Source organism: Pollachius pollachius (assembly GCF_949987615.1).
Source record: "Pollachius pollachius genome assembly, chromosome: 2".
NCBI lineage: Eukaryota > Metazoa > Chordata > Actinopteri > Gadiformes > Gadidae > Pollachius > Pollachius pollachius.
Genome location: NC_136935.1, coordinates 18,724,527 through 18,741,669, shown reverse-complemented (window position 1 = coordinate 18,741,669; position 17,143 = coordinate 18,724,527). Strand labels below are relative to the sequence as shown.

Here is a 17,143-nt window from a genome sequence, read left to right as displayed (position 1 = left end):
ATAACTGGGCATAGGTGGGGCAGCATTTAGCTAAAGTATGTAGATGTGCATCCAGTATTTGTGGTTAACAGTGGCTGAACAACTTTACAAAGGGCCCTTGGGCAGAAATGGGTCAAGGTCCCCCCCCCCCCAACACACACGTGTACACACACACACACACACACACACACACACACACACACACACACACACATTAAAATCATCATCAGCATTCTTTCTAACTTTCAGGTACACATGTGCTATTCTCATTACTAGACTTGGCCCATTAATCCAGGTTTGGGACTGGCACCTAGTTGAGCTGGCTTGGCTCCTTAAGTGGCTGGGTTAAGCTAAACTATTAAGATATATTCCAAAGATTCAAACAAAATAAAGCCACATACACAATACTGAACCACATCTGGAATATAGGGCTATCATTGGCTAGTCCAACAAAAATATTTAACAAATTAGTTTTAAGAGATCAGAAGTTCTAAGAACGTATGAATATGGACAAATGATAAACAAACAGATTAGAAGGCCTGGCTCGGGCATAATATAATAAGCCTTAAACTGTTTTATTTTTATTTATTTTTTTCTTTTACAATCAAAATGTAGCAAAATGTTTGCTACAGTTGACGTCAGATGACGTTCAAGGAGCAGATATGGTACCCATCATGCATTTGGGTATCAATCATGAATTTATTTGATTAATATACGTAAAGAAACAACAAAGATTAACAAAAAAAAAATAAATAAAAAAATAAGTAAGTAAATTTGAATACCACCATGATAAAATAGTATACTTAAAATCATGGGTATGTAAGTCTCGACAAGCATATCAACAACTTCATTAACTTAAAAGTTGTTAATGCCCTGCGACTCGAGTACCACCAGTATACAAAATGTACTCTTCTCTCGCTCGTTGCTGAGGGGCTGGCCCGTTGGCCATGGGAGGGGCCCCCTGTGAAACAGCAAAGGGCACGGGCCCAGGGGCGGCTGCCCCGCCCATAGCTCCGCCCCTGGTGGTTAAGCATATAGGATTAGCATTCAAGGTCAAATTGCATGCATGTAGTCATGGCAATCAGAATTTGCATCTACGTAGGAACATGAATAAAGATAAGGTCATGGGTCATGAGATGATTAGGACCTCAGATGATCGAGTTGATTCAAACGATGCGCGTTGTTTCTGTTTGGCGGTGGAGTTGTGTGTCACCTCTTCCTTCACCTCCTCCTCTGCCTCAGCCCGTCGGTTCCCAGAGGTTCAGTGTGAACATGCCCCACAAGTTCAGCATCCACAACTTCAAGGTGCTCACCTTCTGCGACCACTGTGGCTCTCTGCTCTGGGGTCTGCTGCGACAGGGCCTCCAGTGTAAAGGTAGGGCCACACCTGTTTGTGGTGGAGTGTGTGTGGATGATGGCTGGATTATGCCCCCTCACCTGGCTAAAGGCAGACTGATTGGACTCTGGGGCTTGTTGAGGCTGCACACCTGTTGGGCCAGTGAGGAATTCACAGTGTGCACAGGTTAAACCAGCCATCACCACACAGATTCAGGGAGGAAGATCTCCTGCATGGCAACATGGAGCACCAGCGTTATGTAGCATTCTCTGCAACCTAACAATAGACAAGATTCCCATCACCCTGTGTTCTTGTCTGGAGTAGCCCAGGGGGGGGCTTGTAGAATGTAGATTACCATGAATATTACGAGTGGCATGCTACAGAACTCCATTTAGATAGATGGATACATCAATTGTTTTACTTTTTTTTTAGAAGATTTCAAAGAACTCTGTGGCTTAGAATGGGATAAAAGATGGGTTGACCCGGACCAAGATAGCCTTTATGTTTCACTGTGAGATATTTCTATATTGGTTGTTTCTCAGAACTAAAAAATCTGTCTTTAGACGCATGCCAATTTACACATATAAAAACACCTTTATTTGAGTCCTCTATTTTGTTACTGTGTTTTTACGTCCACTTGTGTGCATGTTTGTGTGTATGTGTGTCTTTGCGTATGTCTGTTTGTTTTTGTGTCTGGGTGTGTGTGTGTGTGTGTGTGTGTGTGTGTGTGTTTGCATGTGTGTGTGGTTGTGTCTGTGTTTCTATATGCGTGTTTGATTGTGTGTCTGTGTGTGTTTTTATCTGCGTATGTGTGTCTGTGTGTGTGTATGTGTGTGTGTGTGTGAATGTGTGTGTGTTCGTGTGTGTGCGTCGGTTTGTGTGTGTCAGTATGTAAAGTGAACGTACACAGGCGCTGTGAGAGCAACGTGGCGCCCAACTGCGGCGTGGACGCCAGGGGCATCGCCAAAGTGCTCTCTGACCTCGGGGTGACCCCGGACAAGATCTCAAGTAGTGCCGCTCGACGGAAAAAGGTGAGGTCAAGAGGTCAAAGTTCGACTCAAGCACTGGGTTGCACCAGCGATGCCTAAGTCAAACGTAGCCTAGTTTGTACTACATTTCTAACTAAGGTGATAGTTTACTCCCAACGTAGACATGAATTACAACTTGAACCGCAACTAGTCCTTAGTAGGAGCAAAGTCCAACGTCAAATAGAGTTTGTCAGGTTGCCATGGCGCCTCATTAGGGGAGTAGGATGGAGAAGGATGAGGAGAGGAGGATGTTCTTGGCTGCAATGTGTTCTTCGTGACATATTTAACACTTCGGAAAGAGCTATTTGCCTCTTCGCTGTTGCTTTAAATGTTCAAAGACACAAGCTGCGGGGCAACAGGCTGCAGACTGGAAAACAGGTCAACAGGAACCTTTTAATGGAAAGTAACTGATACATATTCTAATTATTCCTATTGATTTGAATCCATACAACACCACCTCCAATTATCCAAAACCCATAGACTAGCTAATAAGAAACAAAGGCTTTAATTATTTACATGTTTTTCAGTAAACATCAATGATACAGTAAAGACCCTTTTCAAATAGGTGCCATTTTAAGAAATACACAGATGTTGCTCATAAGACTCATTCGGGGTCTGCTACTTTAATGTACCACCACACAGGTAGCAGACTTAACCAGTGAAGGTAAGTCTATCTGGGCCCTGGTGCATTAAAGAAGCAGAGCCCTAATTAGTGTAATGAGCAACACCTGTGTTTTTCATATAAAGAAAGATCTGTGAAAAAGGCTCCAGTAGTCCATTACAGTCAGACTGATTGAATCAGACTTTCCCTCCCTCCCCCATATCCCCAGCCTGGTCACCAGACCAATCTGCCAGCTCATGTTTCATTGGCTCCGGCATATGTGTCTGTTCCCTCTCTCATTCTGACAGATGTCTAGCAGCCCGGCCCCTGGTCAGGCCAATCAAAGTCGTTCATCTAATATGGGGGCGGGTTTAATACGATGACTGTACAGAGGTGCACCCTATTGGAGCACGGTTAAGGTGTTTTCACAAACAACCAAGATGGCTTCTGCGGATGTGTCACACTTTACATTGCTCTGATTGGTTATGGGTCTAGCAATTGCACCTACCAGTTTGCTGGCAACTGGTACATGTGACATAGATTAGGCGTATACAAAACAATATATACAACGATAATATTTGGTTTGAAAAGATGAACGTAATGTCAAAAGCCTGGTGCTTATGGTGTTGTCTGGCTCATCACGAAGATAAAACGTAATAACTTATATTAAGTAATAATAACTAATAATATTTCCTCAAATTTAAATAGTGCTTTTCAAGACACTAAAGGGCTTTTCACAGCGAGCAGTGTGTGTGTGTTTGGGGAGGGGGGATTCAACACCTCATCCGCTACCCGTGAACTGCCCCCCCTGGGTACAGCTAGGTTGTGCAGACTGCTCACCAAACACTGGCGAGGACACAGGGGTTAGCACCCCTGTTCTTTCAATGAATACCACGGGGTCTTCACTGACCAAAGGGTGTTTGGGGATATGACAGAGGCCAAAGGGATAAGCGCGCCCTTCCGGCCCTCCAGCTCAGCTGTGCTATTGATGGTTATTTGGATCATGTTGCACAGCTTCATCAAGGACAGGACTCCCAGCAGCCACTGCCCGTCAGCCCACAGACAGTAGAGGACCGCTCCCGGTCCGCCCCCACGTCTCCATGTGACCCGGGTATGTAGCACACATACACACATACAAACACACTCACACTCATATGCACGCATACACACACAGGCATTCTTATAAAAAACAAGCAATAAATGATAAAGCATTTCATAGATAAACATAACATGATTATACGGTCTGTTTTAAATTTGGTCGATGGTTTTGAAGTATACATTAAACATGTAAAATGTCCCTTTTGGTAACCGAACTAAATCTAATATTATAACAGTGTTTATTAATAGCTGTTTCTACTCCAAAGATTTGGAGTCTTAAAATGATTGAGAGCATTAATTAACATGCAGATTGAGTTCACATGATTGATTTGCATTTGTCCAGTATTGAGTTGTCTGCCCTGTCTCCACCCTGCAGACCTGAAGGAGTTGGAGAACATCCGGAAAGCCCTATCCCTTGACCACCGCGGCCCAGAACACAAGAAGCATCCCGTCGCTCTCACTTCCTCCGTTCCCACGGCAACGAGCGACCATAGGGGAGGAGGAGGCGGAGTTGGCAGCGGCGAGACGGGGGGTGAAGGAAAGGAGAACGGAGAGGTTAAAGGTCACGACGCCCCAGAGATCAAGAGGATGGCCCTTAAGGATTTTCGGTTTATCAAAGTCCTGGGAAAGGGCAGCTTCGGAAAGGTACACCTCCTTTAACTCCTGTACCGTACACCTCCTTTAACTCCTGTACCATACACTTCCTTTAACTTCTGTAAGGTACACCTCCTTTAACTCCTGTACCGTACACCTCCTTTAACTCCTGTAAGGTACACCTCCTTTAACTCCTGTACCATACACCTCCTTTAACTCCTGTACCGTACACCTCCTTTAACTCCTGTAACGTACACTTCCTTTAACTCCTGTACCGTACATCTCCTTTAACTCCTGTACCGTACACCTCCTTTAACTACTGTACCGTACACCTCCTTTAACTCCTGTAAGGTACACCTCCTTTAACTCCTGTAAGGTACACCTCCTTTAACTCCTGTACCGTACACCTCCTTTAACTCCTGTAAGGTACACCTCCTTTAACTCCTGTAAGGTACACCTCCTTTAACTCCTGTACCGTACACCTCCTTTAACTCCTGTAAGGTACACCTCCTTTAACTCCTGTAAGGTACACCTCCTTTAACTCCTGTAAGGTACACCTCCTTTAACTCCTGTAAGGTACACCTCCTTTAACTCCTGTAAGGTACACCTCCTTTAACTCCTGTACCGTACACCTCCTTTAACTCCTGTAACGTACACTTCCTTTAACTCCTGTACCGTACATCTCCTTTAACTCCTGTACCGTACACCTCCTTTAACTCCTGTACCGTACACCTCCTTTAACTCCTGTAACGTACACTTCCTTTAACTCCTGTACCGTACATCTCCTTTAACTCCTGTACCGTACACCTCCTTTAACTCCTGTACCGTACACCTCCTTTAACTCCTGTAAGGTACACCTCCTTTAACTCCTGTAAGGTACACCTCCTTTAACTCCTGTACCGTACACCTCCTTTAACTCCTGTAAGGTACACCTCCTTTAACTCCTGTAAGGTACACCTCCTTTAACTCCTGTAAGGTACACCTCCTTTAACTCCTGTAAGGTACACCTCCTTTAACTCCTGTAACCGCCTCTGAGGGCAAGATTCCATAAAGAGTATGTACAGGAAAGACGGGAGAAGAGCAGGATTTAGGATCTAATTAACCAAAGCAACGTCCCCTCCCTCTCTAAGCCCCCCTCCCTACGTTTCTCTGCCATACAGAGGCAGGCGCAAACAACTAGAAACAGATCCCACAGATCATAACCTCGCTGATGAATGGTTAGGACATTTAGAACCCATTACTCTGAAAGAATAGCTCTTAAATCTTAGGTACAGCACTCCTGGGCCTCTCTCACTCTGCTGGCATCCCTCCGACCTCTTTACTCTGTATTGAATCATACGTCTATGTGAGGTTTAGACCAACCCAAATAAAGAAATGGCTGTGATATGTAAAGTAAGGAAAGGTGGAGGTGTGTGCTCAAAGACCATAGCGATGAGAGATTTGAGCAGAGTGGAGGCAGTGGAAAATAACAGTCAAAAAGTGGTGTTAGACGTGTAAAGAGTCTCAATGAGAGGTTCAGGGAGGGAACATTGTTTTGTGTGTATATTATACATTTTTTTGATTCTGAAGCATAACTGCCAAATGTGTGATCGTAGCATTTTATATCTACAACAGATAAATGCATAAAGACCATTTGTGTAACTGTGCTAGTGTGTACTAGTCCTGATGTGTACTGGTCCTGATGTTTACTTGTCCGGATACATACTGGTCTTGATGTGTACTGGTCCTGATGTGTACTGGTCCTAGTGTGTATTGATACTGATTGAATGTGTGAATGTGTGTGTGTGTGTGTGTGTGTGTGTGTGTGTGTGTGTGTGTGTGTGTGTGTGTGTGTGTGTGGGTATGTGTGTGTGTGTGTGCGTGTGTGTGTCCAGGTGATGCTGGCGGAGCAGAAGGGGAGTGACGAGGTGTTTGCGGTGAAGGTGCTGAAGAAGGACGTGATCCTGCAGGACGACGACGTGGACTGCACCCTGACCGAGAAGCGCATCCTGGCCCTGGCCCGCAAACACCCCTACCTCACCCAGCTGTACTGCTGCTTCCAGACCAGGGTAGGCCCACACACACACACACACACGCACGAATGCACGCACACACAAAGGCCGACAGACAGACAAACAGACAGACAGACAGACAGACAGACACACAGACAGAAACACAGACAGACAGACAGACAGACACAGACACAAAAACAGACACACACACAAACATACACACGCATAAACACAAACACACTCTTGCACACACACAATCAGTTAATAGTTAGGATGATTCAATTCCGAATGACAGAATAACACAACTGAAAAGGAAACTAAAACCAGCAGGACATTGCTGTGATGGAGCTGGCAACAGGTCTGGTTTCAAACCAGACCTTGATATACCAGCTGCCAGCTGCCCAAGCAAATAACACAACTAGTAACAAATTACCCACTCAACCTCTGCAGAGAAACAAACACAGATAGAGGAGGGAGAAACTGAAACCATCAGTACAAAACAAACATACATTGGACCGTAGGTTGAAAAACACACACGCACACACACACACACACACACACACACACACACACACACACACACACACACACACACACACTTACAAACACACACACACACACTCGCACACACACAAATTCAAACACTCAAGCAATGCACCCCGACATGCACACGCTTGAACCAACAAACAAACACACAAAGACACACACAGAGACACACACACACACACACACACACACACACACACACACACACACACAGATGTATGAATATACATATACTTCAAACTCAACAACTATACATACAGTAACATAACACCCAGCACCATGAACCAACACCTAGACCATGGCTGCTTGTGTGCACACACAGTTGTAGTCACACATAAAGTTACCATGTAATATATCACTTTGTGATATTATAGTGGTTTACCACTAGGGGGCAATATATGCTTATTATATTTTACATTATCAAATAGTTTCCAGCCTTGGTGATAACAGAAATGTAAATAGGCTTCTTACAGTTTTTTACGATTGCATAGACACTTAAATCAAAAGTATCACACAATTATCAAATGATTAGACCTTAGTTATGATTACACACCTTCGACCCGATTTGCACCACTATAAGCACAATGTCAGGCTCACACTTTTTGCAAAACAATACACACAGTGATTTGCAACACACTAAACACACTTGCATACAGTGGCGGTGGGTCAATAGAGGGCGCTAGGGCGCCGCCCCTCCGTGAAATATTCACTTGAATATATCTGCCAACTATTTAGCAACTATTATCAATACGAAATAAATCAACAGAAATACATAGCGTTTATCCTCGTTTAATTGTGTGATATACTTGTCACTTCCAGCAACCATTTAAATGCGTCTGAACGTCAATGATTTGGGCTAGGCTAGTTATTGGTCATTCGAAATAAAGCCCTCCTCCAAGTTAGGGGCGCCGGCCACGTTGGAGTCAACGTAAGCTCGCTAACTTTTTGCTGTCTATCAAACAGAGACAGCTTTTCATTGGCGCAAGAAAATTCGCCCTCGGGTCGCAGCAGTGTGCACCCCAGGCCAATGGTATCGCTTTTCTTTTTTGTTATCACCACATGATTGGACAATTCAGCGAATCAATCAAATAGGCTACCTCCCTCAGCAGCATTCGCGCAACACAACTACATGTAGAGAAGAGATAGATCGCTAACTAGCAGAGAGTTGTAAGCACTTTCCACCCTTTTCAGTGGGGGAATTGGACTCCCCAAGCAATGTTATACTTAAAAGGAGCAAGTAAGTTACATATTAATTTAGTCTTTCGGCCTGTAGCATATAAACAAAATGAAGCAACTGTCCCATATTTCTAACTGCATTTGAAGTAGACATTGAGACTCACAAAAAATGGTCGCTATAGGACAGTGATCATGATTTGTCTCAATATCAGAATAACAACAATGGGTCGAATAGCAATGGCTGGTGGAATGGTCATGAAGTAGGTCTGTGTATGCAGTGTAAGCTTGTCCAGGCCCTGCAAGTCAGGATGTAGGCTATGAATCTGAATGAATAGTAGGTAAATAGGTAGTGGCCATCCTCAAAATGCACCAGAATACAGGAAATCAAATCTATTAAATTCAATTTTTTTTATGGGGGGAGGGGGGGGGGACCCCAGACCCCCAGACCCCCAGACCCACTATCTATTACTGTGCCCCACCAACATTTTTGATCACCAGCCGCCACTGCTTGCATACATTAAACACATTTGTATATCAGGATGACACTTCCTTGCAATTCCAAAGCGCTGACTGTCAAGTGAACACACTTATGAGCCAATTGGTTAAGCACAGCCAATCAGGTACGCAAACACATGCTTGCTTAAATGAAGACACACCAATCAGGTTCAAGCACTATAAAAATGAAGCAGGTAAGTTCACCTGACTTTATTGAAACCAAAATGGAAAGAGTCAGAAGAAGAGTGAGGGTGAGAGGGGGAATCCACAGAGGAGAAAAAGGAGGAAGAGGCAGAGGCCCAGCCAGATGTAGATTTGGAGGAAGAGGAAGACCTGAATCAGGAGGAGAACGTGCTCGAAGAAGAAAAGGGACAACATTTCTCTCTCTCTGTCTCTCTCTCTCTCTCTCTCTGTCTCTCTCTCTCTCTCTCTCTGTCTCTGTCTCTCTCTCTTCCTCTGGCTGACCTTTGGTGGGAGGGAGGAAAGCAAGCTCATGCACATTTTCTGTTTTACAGTCTTGCACACACACACATGCACACATGTGCGCACAACACAGATATTGTATGGACACAATCACTTTTGAAATAGGTGTGCTGTGGGTTAACCCCAGCCATATAAATACCATACACAGTACAGGGATGCAGACACATGCACGCAGGCACACACACACATACACACATACACACTAAAAAAAAACGCTTGCACACACACACTTAGACACACAGCTACACACATGCACACAGTCGTATGCAAACACACACACACATGCACACCGACACACAGACCTACACACCAACTTGCATGCACACACATACACAGGACCAAATTTAGCAAATGAAATTCACGCAACACTAGTCGTCCATGTCCTGAACCATGGATTGACGCTGAGGGAGGCTGGACTAAGAGTTCAGCCAAATCTGAGCAGATATACAGCGGCATCTGTCTTAAGGACGTTTTGACGGCTGTGTACTTCATAAACAGTACTCAAATCACTAAGAGGTAGAATTGCTCAAAGTGTTTAAGGTCAACAACAGCAGTGTTTAACTGGTTCCGACAGAATTTAGTAATTTGAGGCGTGTGTGTTTCATATGGTGACAAAATATGGTTTTGATCAATTTGTGTATAGTTTTGACAAGAGTGTTTCATTTTGCAAAGGGTCTGAGGTGTTCTGCTGATGTGTGTGTGGTTGTGCTAATTGTGTGTAGTGTTTTGAAAAAACTGGCCCTGTTTGGAAAATCGTGCTTAAGCAATTGAAAGAAAATTGTGGAGACATTTTAGTTTACTCATGACATGAACAATCCATGTAGGATTACTTAAAGTTTATATTTTGTGTGTCACTTTTGTGAGTTTAATGAGTAAATACTCTGATAGTCATTTATGATAGCCAAAGAGCCGTAGCCATTTTGTCAAAGTACTTTTTAAAAACGTGTTTTCTCTGTACCCACACAAATGCAAACACACTGGCACGAACAAACACACACACAAGAACATGCACAGAGTCTGTGTCTTGTGTTTTGGTTACCAGAGCTAGTTATGCTGTTGAATGTTCCATGCATCACTTGCTGCATAAGTAATCTTGCAAGGAAATCAGTGCTGTGTGTGTGTGTGTGTGTGTGTGTGTGTGTGTGTGTGTGTGTGTGTATGTGTGTGTGTGTGCGTGTAGGTGGGGTGTGTGTGTATGTATGTGTGTCTGCGTCTGTGTGTCCAATTTCAGACAAAACTGTTTTAGAATGCTGCAGAGAAAATGTTACAGAGGCGTGAACTGGTTTGTTACATGTTTAATGGATTTTGTTATTTATGGTTTGGAAATATTCTTTCTTCTTCTTGTACAGGAAAATAAGTGTTAATCCTACGAGCACGTCATACACGACGACAGAGTATTTGTGCGCTATATAACAATATGTCTTTCACTTCACAACAGCGTCACCACCATAGAAATCCAGTAGGCGTCGTTCCATGTTTTTATTGTTACAAAGTACAATACTAGTATTTCCCCAACTGTAGTTTTATCAGGGGGGAACTGCAAACAGGAAAAGGAGAGGAGGGGGGGGTCAACAGGGGCCGGGAGGGGAGGGAGGAGTAGGGGCCGGGGGGATGGTCCTCCATTTTGAGTAAATTAGTTTGTTTTCTCAGAATGTTCTGGAAACCTCAAACTCTGATGACAGCAGTCTCATTTGATTTATTTATCTCCAACACACAGGAAATGCTCACACACACACACACATGTTGAGGCCGGGGGGAGTGAGGACCTGATTGTGATGTTTGGACATAACAAAGTCATTGTAGGCCTTCTTACACAACCAATTTGATTCTTATCAGGGTCCTGATGTGGATTCCATATGCTGAAACCATCGTTTCCTAATGCCCTGCCCCTTTGAGGAATACACAGACACACACGTCAAAACACAAACAAACACACGTACCCAAACTTTTCTGTCCCTCCCACATACACAAACACAGACAGCCGTACACCATTCAGCTTTAGGTTGACCTCAGTTGATTCCATGGCCAACATGATGAAGCCTGGATTGGTTCTCTGTCGCTGGAGACAGTGAAGCCATAGGCGTTGATTCATGACTCCTTTCCTATTGACCGAGCAGTGGGTTGATCTTCTGAGGCTCTGTGGAAGCGGTCATGTCAGCTACTCAAACATACATCCCATTGGGTTTCCCATGCTGTCGCCTCACAGATAATGGAGAGAACATTAGCCCCATTCACCATCAACGTCCAGAGTGCTGATGAATAGTACATCTGTATGATCGGTATGACGGTAGAGATCTACTTCTCAGTAAACACAAATTAAACAAACAGTCAATTAAATTCAAAAAAGCTTCATTGGCATGATAAACAAACATAAAGGTCCCATGGCACGCTACTTTATGGATGCTTTAATATAGATATTAGTGGGCCCCAAACACAGTATTTGAAGACATTCCCAAAATTCAGCAGTGGTGCAGAATTACAGCCACTATGAGCCAGTCACACATTGAGCTTTCCCCAAACACGCCGTTTCGGTGTCTGTAGCTTTAATTCAAATGAGGAGGAGAGAGGCGGGTCAAGAAGGAGTGTGGGGGTGTGGCCCTGAGCAGTTTGCGGCCACGGAACCATGCACCGTTTACAATGAGTCCTGGAGCTCTATATCTAAATAATATCATATTACACATAGATATCTATATCATATCATATATATTATCAGGGCCAAAAGCTGTGTGCGCCTCCAGACGATATTATGGATCTCAAACGACTGCGTTGGGTTCTCCGACGTCTCTGGTTCTTCCACGTCCACATCAATCTGAAGTAGACTGAACGATGACATGGAGGAGAAAGGGATTGTTGCCCGCGATTATTGACTGCGATTGTCTCCCGCCGTAGCCTCGCCGCCGCAGCAGCGGGCAGCGCTTACGCCTCTTGCCCACTTTGAATGGGCCAGAGCCGCAATGCATTGTGGATCCATCCGTTCCGTTGGATCCGTCGGCTCCGTCAAGAAGTTGAAAAATGTCCTTTCCCCCAATTCCTTCCAAACCATGGCTGAGAAAACCCCCACAACAAGTCTCGTTGTGGAAATACCAGAGACTAGAGTCCGAAGTGTCAAGCCGGCCACACACCGGCGCCAAGCGCAGGCCATCACCGTTGTGATATGTTTTCAAAGAAGCAGAGCAACAAACTTAGCCGGTATAGGCTACCATAACGTCATACCAGTTGTTTTATGACTACATATATAGCCCTGATGCCCATGATCCTCTGTTTGTGCTTACAATGATAGTCACATTAATTTATAGTTAGCCTACTTTATGTACTGTCGGGCACTTTCTTTATGGTTTAGTCACTTTACACACTTTATTTACTTTCATTGCTCATTCTTTTTGCTTTGTGGAATTATCAATCTAATGGATCAACAAGCTCCATATCTACAGGACCTTGTATCAAGCCGGGATGTACCAAACAGCTTTAAAAAAAAGTGCTTTTTCAGGGGCGGCGACGTTAGGAAATAGAACAGTGGCGTGAAGCCTAGTTGGGCGGAGCGGCGCGCTGCCGCGCAACTAGTCAGCACCGCTGTGGGATAGTACGTCCGGAATAATGGGGGCGTACTTTTTGACGTGTCCAAACATTTTTTCAAAGGCAAGCAGGATACCTAGTGCTTGTTTTACATCGAACGCAAGTTTTAGCCACTGGGGGACCATGGCCAGTAGTGATGGGTCGGTCGCGAACGATTTGGTCAGAACGAACGAATCCCGAAGGTGAACAACGATGTTTAAAATCCAGTTGGATCAGTCTGGCTGCTTTGATCGCACATTGTTGTATTCCTCCCAACAGATATGGCAGTTTGTTAGTGTCTGGAGTGTCTTTAAAGCCTTTTAAAGACACTCCAGACACGAACAAACACTTCCCTTCTCCGTGGGAAGTGTGTGTTCCTGATGTCTTGGTATGACTGGCAGGATGCAAGTAAGTGCAGCTAAGTTTCCAGTTGGTTTTGTGTGCAGTGGGAGCACAGTCTGTCTTCTAATTTGAGCCAGGTCTGTCTTTGGCATCCCTTCCCCATGGCCAGGCTGTGTTCACTCAGTCTGTACCTGGTCAAGGATTTTTTTATATTGGGTCGCTCACAGTGGTCAGGCATTCTGCAACTGTGTATTCTCTGTTTAGGGACAAGGAGCATGCCAACTTACTGATATTTGGTGGGTTCTTTCCAATCTACTAATTAGTTTTTCTTATGATTTGGTTTTGCCAAAAAACTGCCACCGGAAACTCGACTGAACGAACAAACGATTCTGAACGATTCATTTTGGAGAACTGACCGACGCGAACTGAATCAAGGAAAATAATCATTGAATCCATCACTATAGCGCATGGTACTGTGGCCGCAAGCTGCTCAGGGCCACACCCCCACCCTCCTTGTTGACCCGCCTCTCTCTTCCTCATTTGCCTTAAAGCTACAGACACCGGAACGGAGTGTTTGGGGAAAGCTCTTTCGAGAACTTCTTCAAATACTGTGTTAGGGGCCCACTAATATCTTTATATAAGCATCCATAAAGTAGCATGCCATGGGACATTTAAGGCAGTTATAGAATAATAGCACCCTCTTCTGGATGTAAAACATGATTGGATATTGTCCTGTTCTGCTTTGCATGCATTATTTTGTGTTTTTTGGACTCTTAGTAGATTTGCAGAATTCCGCAAGTCGAGTTTGAATTTGATATCTCTCTTAAGCTCTCTCTCTTTCTCTCTTGACTCCGAACACTTTTGAACTGTATGTTTTGCAATCACTGCATGCACATGCAACGGCCGGTCTACCAGTTTGCCTCAAGGAGATGTGTCCGGTCTTGTTCCACAACAGCCAGAATGTTTGTGTGTGTGTGTGTGTGTGTGTGTGTGTGTTTGTGTGTGTGTTTGTGTGTGTGTGTGTCTGTGTGAGGATGTGTGTGTGTGTGTGTGTACACACACACACACACACACATCCATACGCCCACATATATATAGGAAATCTATGTACTTTACACGACCTATGTTCTAGCTGGTTCCTTCCCCTCGCCCCTCCCGTCCTGTCCTCTGTGCTGGCTAATCGTCGGTGGGATCGCAGCTGAGCCCCTATCAGACTAATTACCGCTGAGAAATGTAAATAACATTATACAACAGCAAAAACAAGCAGGCCTCATATGCCCTAGTCGAGGAGCTAGGGCAGAGGGGAAGAGAGAGAGAAAGAGAGCGAGACAGAGAAAGACAGAGAGAGAGAGCGAGAGAGAGTGTGTGTGTCCATGCAAATGTGTGTCCATGCACGTGTGTGTCCATGCACATGTGGGTGGCCGTGCGTGCCTGTGCACATGCGTCTGTGTGTCTGCTTATGTGCATATTTGTGTGTGTGTTTGGGGGGGGGGGGGGGGGGAGGGTATTTGTGTATTTGTGCTGTCACGCATGTGTGTGTGTGTGTGTGTGTGTGTGTGTGTGTGTGTGTGTGTGCGTGCCTAGACCGGCTCCTTCACAATGAGAGACACGTGACGACGCATGGAGAAAAACCAGCCCCGGTCGACTGGAGGGAGCACGATGTACAATTGCAGAAGGGAAAGAAATTAGGGAAATGTGAAAGAAAATAAAGTACAAATCACACAATCTGTCTCTTCTCCAACAGGAGAATGTGGCTTTACAGCAGAGCTTGATATAAATAAATGTATTCAGAGTTGTGGTGCTGGTGGTGGTGGTGGTGGGAGAGGGGAGTGGTGGTGGGAGAGTGGTGGTGGTGGTGGTGGTGGGAGAGGCTGTGTGGTGGTGGTGGTGGTGGTGGGAGAAAGGGGGTGTAGGGGTGTGGTGGTGGGAGAGGGTGTGGTGCTGGCCGAGGTGGGATAGTGGGGTGGTGGTGGTGGGAGTGGGGGTGTGGTGGTGGGAGTGGGGGCTTGTTGTTTTGAATGAGCTGTAATTTGCTGTTACATCAGAGGGAGCAGGGAAAGCCAAGGTCTGCCTGAACCCAGCCAGGTACCTCAAAGACCCTTTGTTCTCTTCCACTGGAGAGGGAGTGGGGGGAGACGGGACAGGGGGAGAGAGAAGGATGGAGAGAGAGAGAGGGTAGAGGGAGGGAGAGAGAGAGGAATGGGAATGAGAGAAAGAGTGAAGGTTGGAGGGAGAAAGGGAGGAAATCAGAGAGAGATGGATGGAGAGAGAGGTAGAGATTGACCTGGGTAAGCTAGAGGGGGAGAAGGCGGTAAGCATGGGAGAGAGAGAAGAAAGAGAAAGAAAGTGAGAGATTTATATCGATCATGGGAGAGGGGAAGATGGATGGAAGGAAATAGAGGAATTAAAGAGGAAAGAGACAGAGTGAAGAAATAAGTGATGGAGAGAGACAGAGTGAGACTAAATCATGATAACAATCTTTTATTTTGATGAAACTTCAGACAAGTCAAGAGTTTCCTTTGTTCTGGTCGGGAAAGAAACTGGATACAAATGAAGGATGCACTTTATACCATCAAATAGTTTAAACTGCAGTTTAGGTTTAATGTAGCATATGGCAACAAGATCTGTTGATTGGCTATTATGAGTATTTGTGAAAAATATGAAAGATATACGGCATGACAGAATCCTCTCCTATACTGTAAATTACTCATCCTATAGAGTCCTTCAAGACTAAGAATAATATTCATCCTAAAGTGACTCATTCACACTCCTTTCGGCGTTCAAGTGCTTAGTCTGAGTTTTAAGGAGCTGAAAAACTGACTGTCCCAGAACAGACTCAAGCTCCGCCCCCCCTGCCTCCCCAGGCTGGCCTCTGAGTGGTGGACGTGGGAAGATGTGGTGCGTGTGTTATTACAAACACAAGTAATATGTGTCCGTGTTCGTGTCTGTGCGTGTGCGTGCGCATCATGCGTTTGTCCCTGTGTATGTGTATATGTGTGTGTGTTTGAGTGTGCATGTACATGTGGATGTGCGTGCGTGTGTATTTGTGTATGTGCGTGTGCATGCGCATTGTGTGTGTGTGTGTGTGTGTGCCCATCACGTGTGAGTGTGTGTGCGTGTGTTAGTGCGTGTGTGTGTTTGCGGCAATGCTTCACAACGGACCAGTGAGCTCAGTTTCCACACGTTACATTTTATTTTCATACCTTACTTTGAACTCCTGCTGACAGAGGGCAGGAGACTGTTGGTTTTCCCACACAATATCATCTTACCTTTAAGTTCTGTCAAAACAAAGGCCTCAGTTGGTACTACACTCGATCTTTCTCCATGTGAGAATGGTCTGGGAAATTGCGGCCTTATGAGCCATAATGTTATGTAATGTGTGTGTGTGTATGTGGGTGTGTGTGTGTGTGTGTGTGGGTGTGGGCGTGTGTCACGCGAAAGAAGAACAAATGCTTACATGTTTCATGTCAAACTTTGGTGACCTTGTACCCAATACATAGATGCTTATGGTTAACAGTTACAGCAAACTCACATTATGCTCATAAACACATACAACACACATGAACACATAAAACGTATCATGTATCCATTCATGCCCGGCTGCATGTGAGGTGGTGCTGGGACACGGTGGACGTACAGGACTATGTGAGGCTCAGCGGCCATGTGCAGACCGGGGGGGGACAGGGGGGGGGGGTTAAGGATAAACATTCTTACACTGGCTCCAGAGCCATACACACGCACACACACACACACACAATACCCACTGTCCACCAATTAGAAGGACTTCCTGTTGCTGTCATTGTGTAAAGAAAACACTTCTTCTCAAAGTCAACAGCCACTCAATATGGAGTAGTGATTTTAAAAAATGACCTTTTTTGTGTTCAGACAATTCAGTCTATAATTTGAAATGGAAACTATTCCA

General features: G+C 44.9%; 1 protein-coding gene across 1 annotated transcript in view; it reads left to right on the top strand.

Annotated features, from left to right (window-relative positions):
* The window catches only part of LOC307071507 (protein kinase C epsilon type-like), a 68,479-nt gene that overhangs the window by 38,062 nt on the left and 13,274 nt on the right, over positions 1-17,143 (top strand). Inside the window, exons 7-11 of the mRNA XM_079730502.1 lie at positions 1,222-1,354; positions 2,204-2,346; positions 3,959-4,055; positions 4,419-4,687; positions 6,511-6,684. Of these exons, the coding sequence (XP_079586628.1) occupies positions 1,222-1,354; positions 2,204-2,346; positions 3,959-4,055; positions 4,419-4,687; positions 6,511-6,684 (816 nt within the window). The remainder of the gene's footprint in view (positions 1-1,221; positions 1,355-2,203; positions 2,347-3,958; positions 4,056-4,418; positions 4,688-6,510; positions 6,685-17,143) is intronic.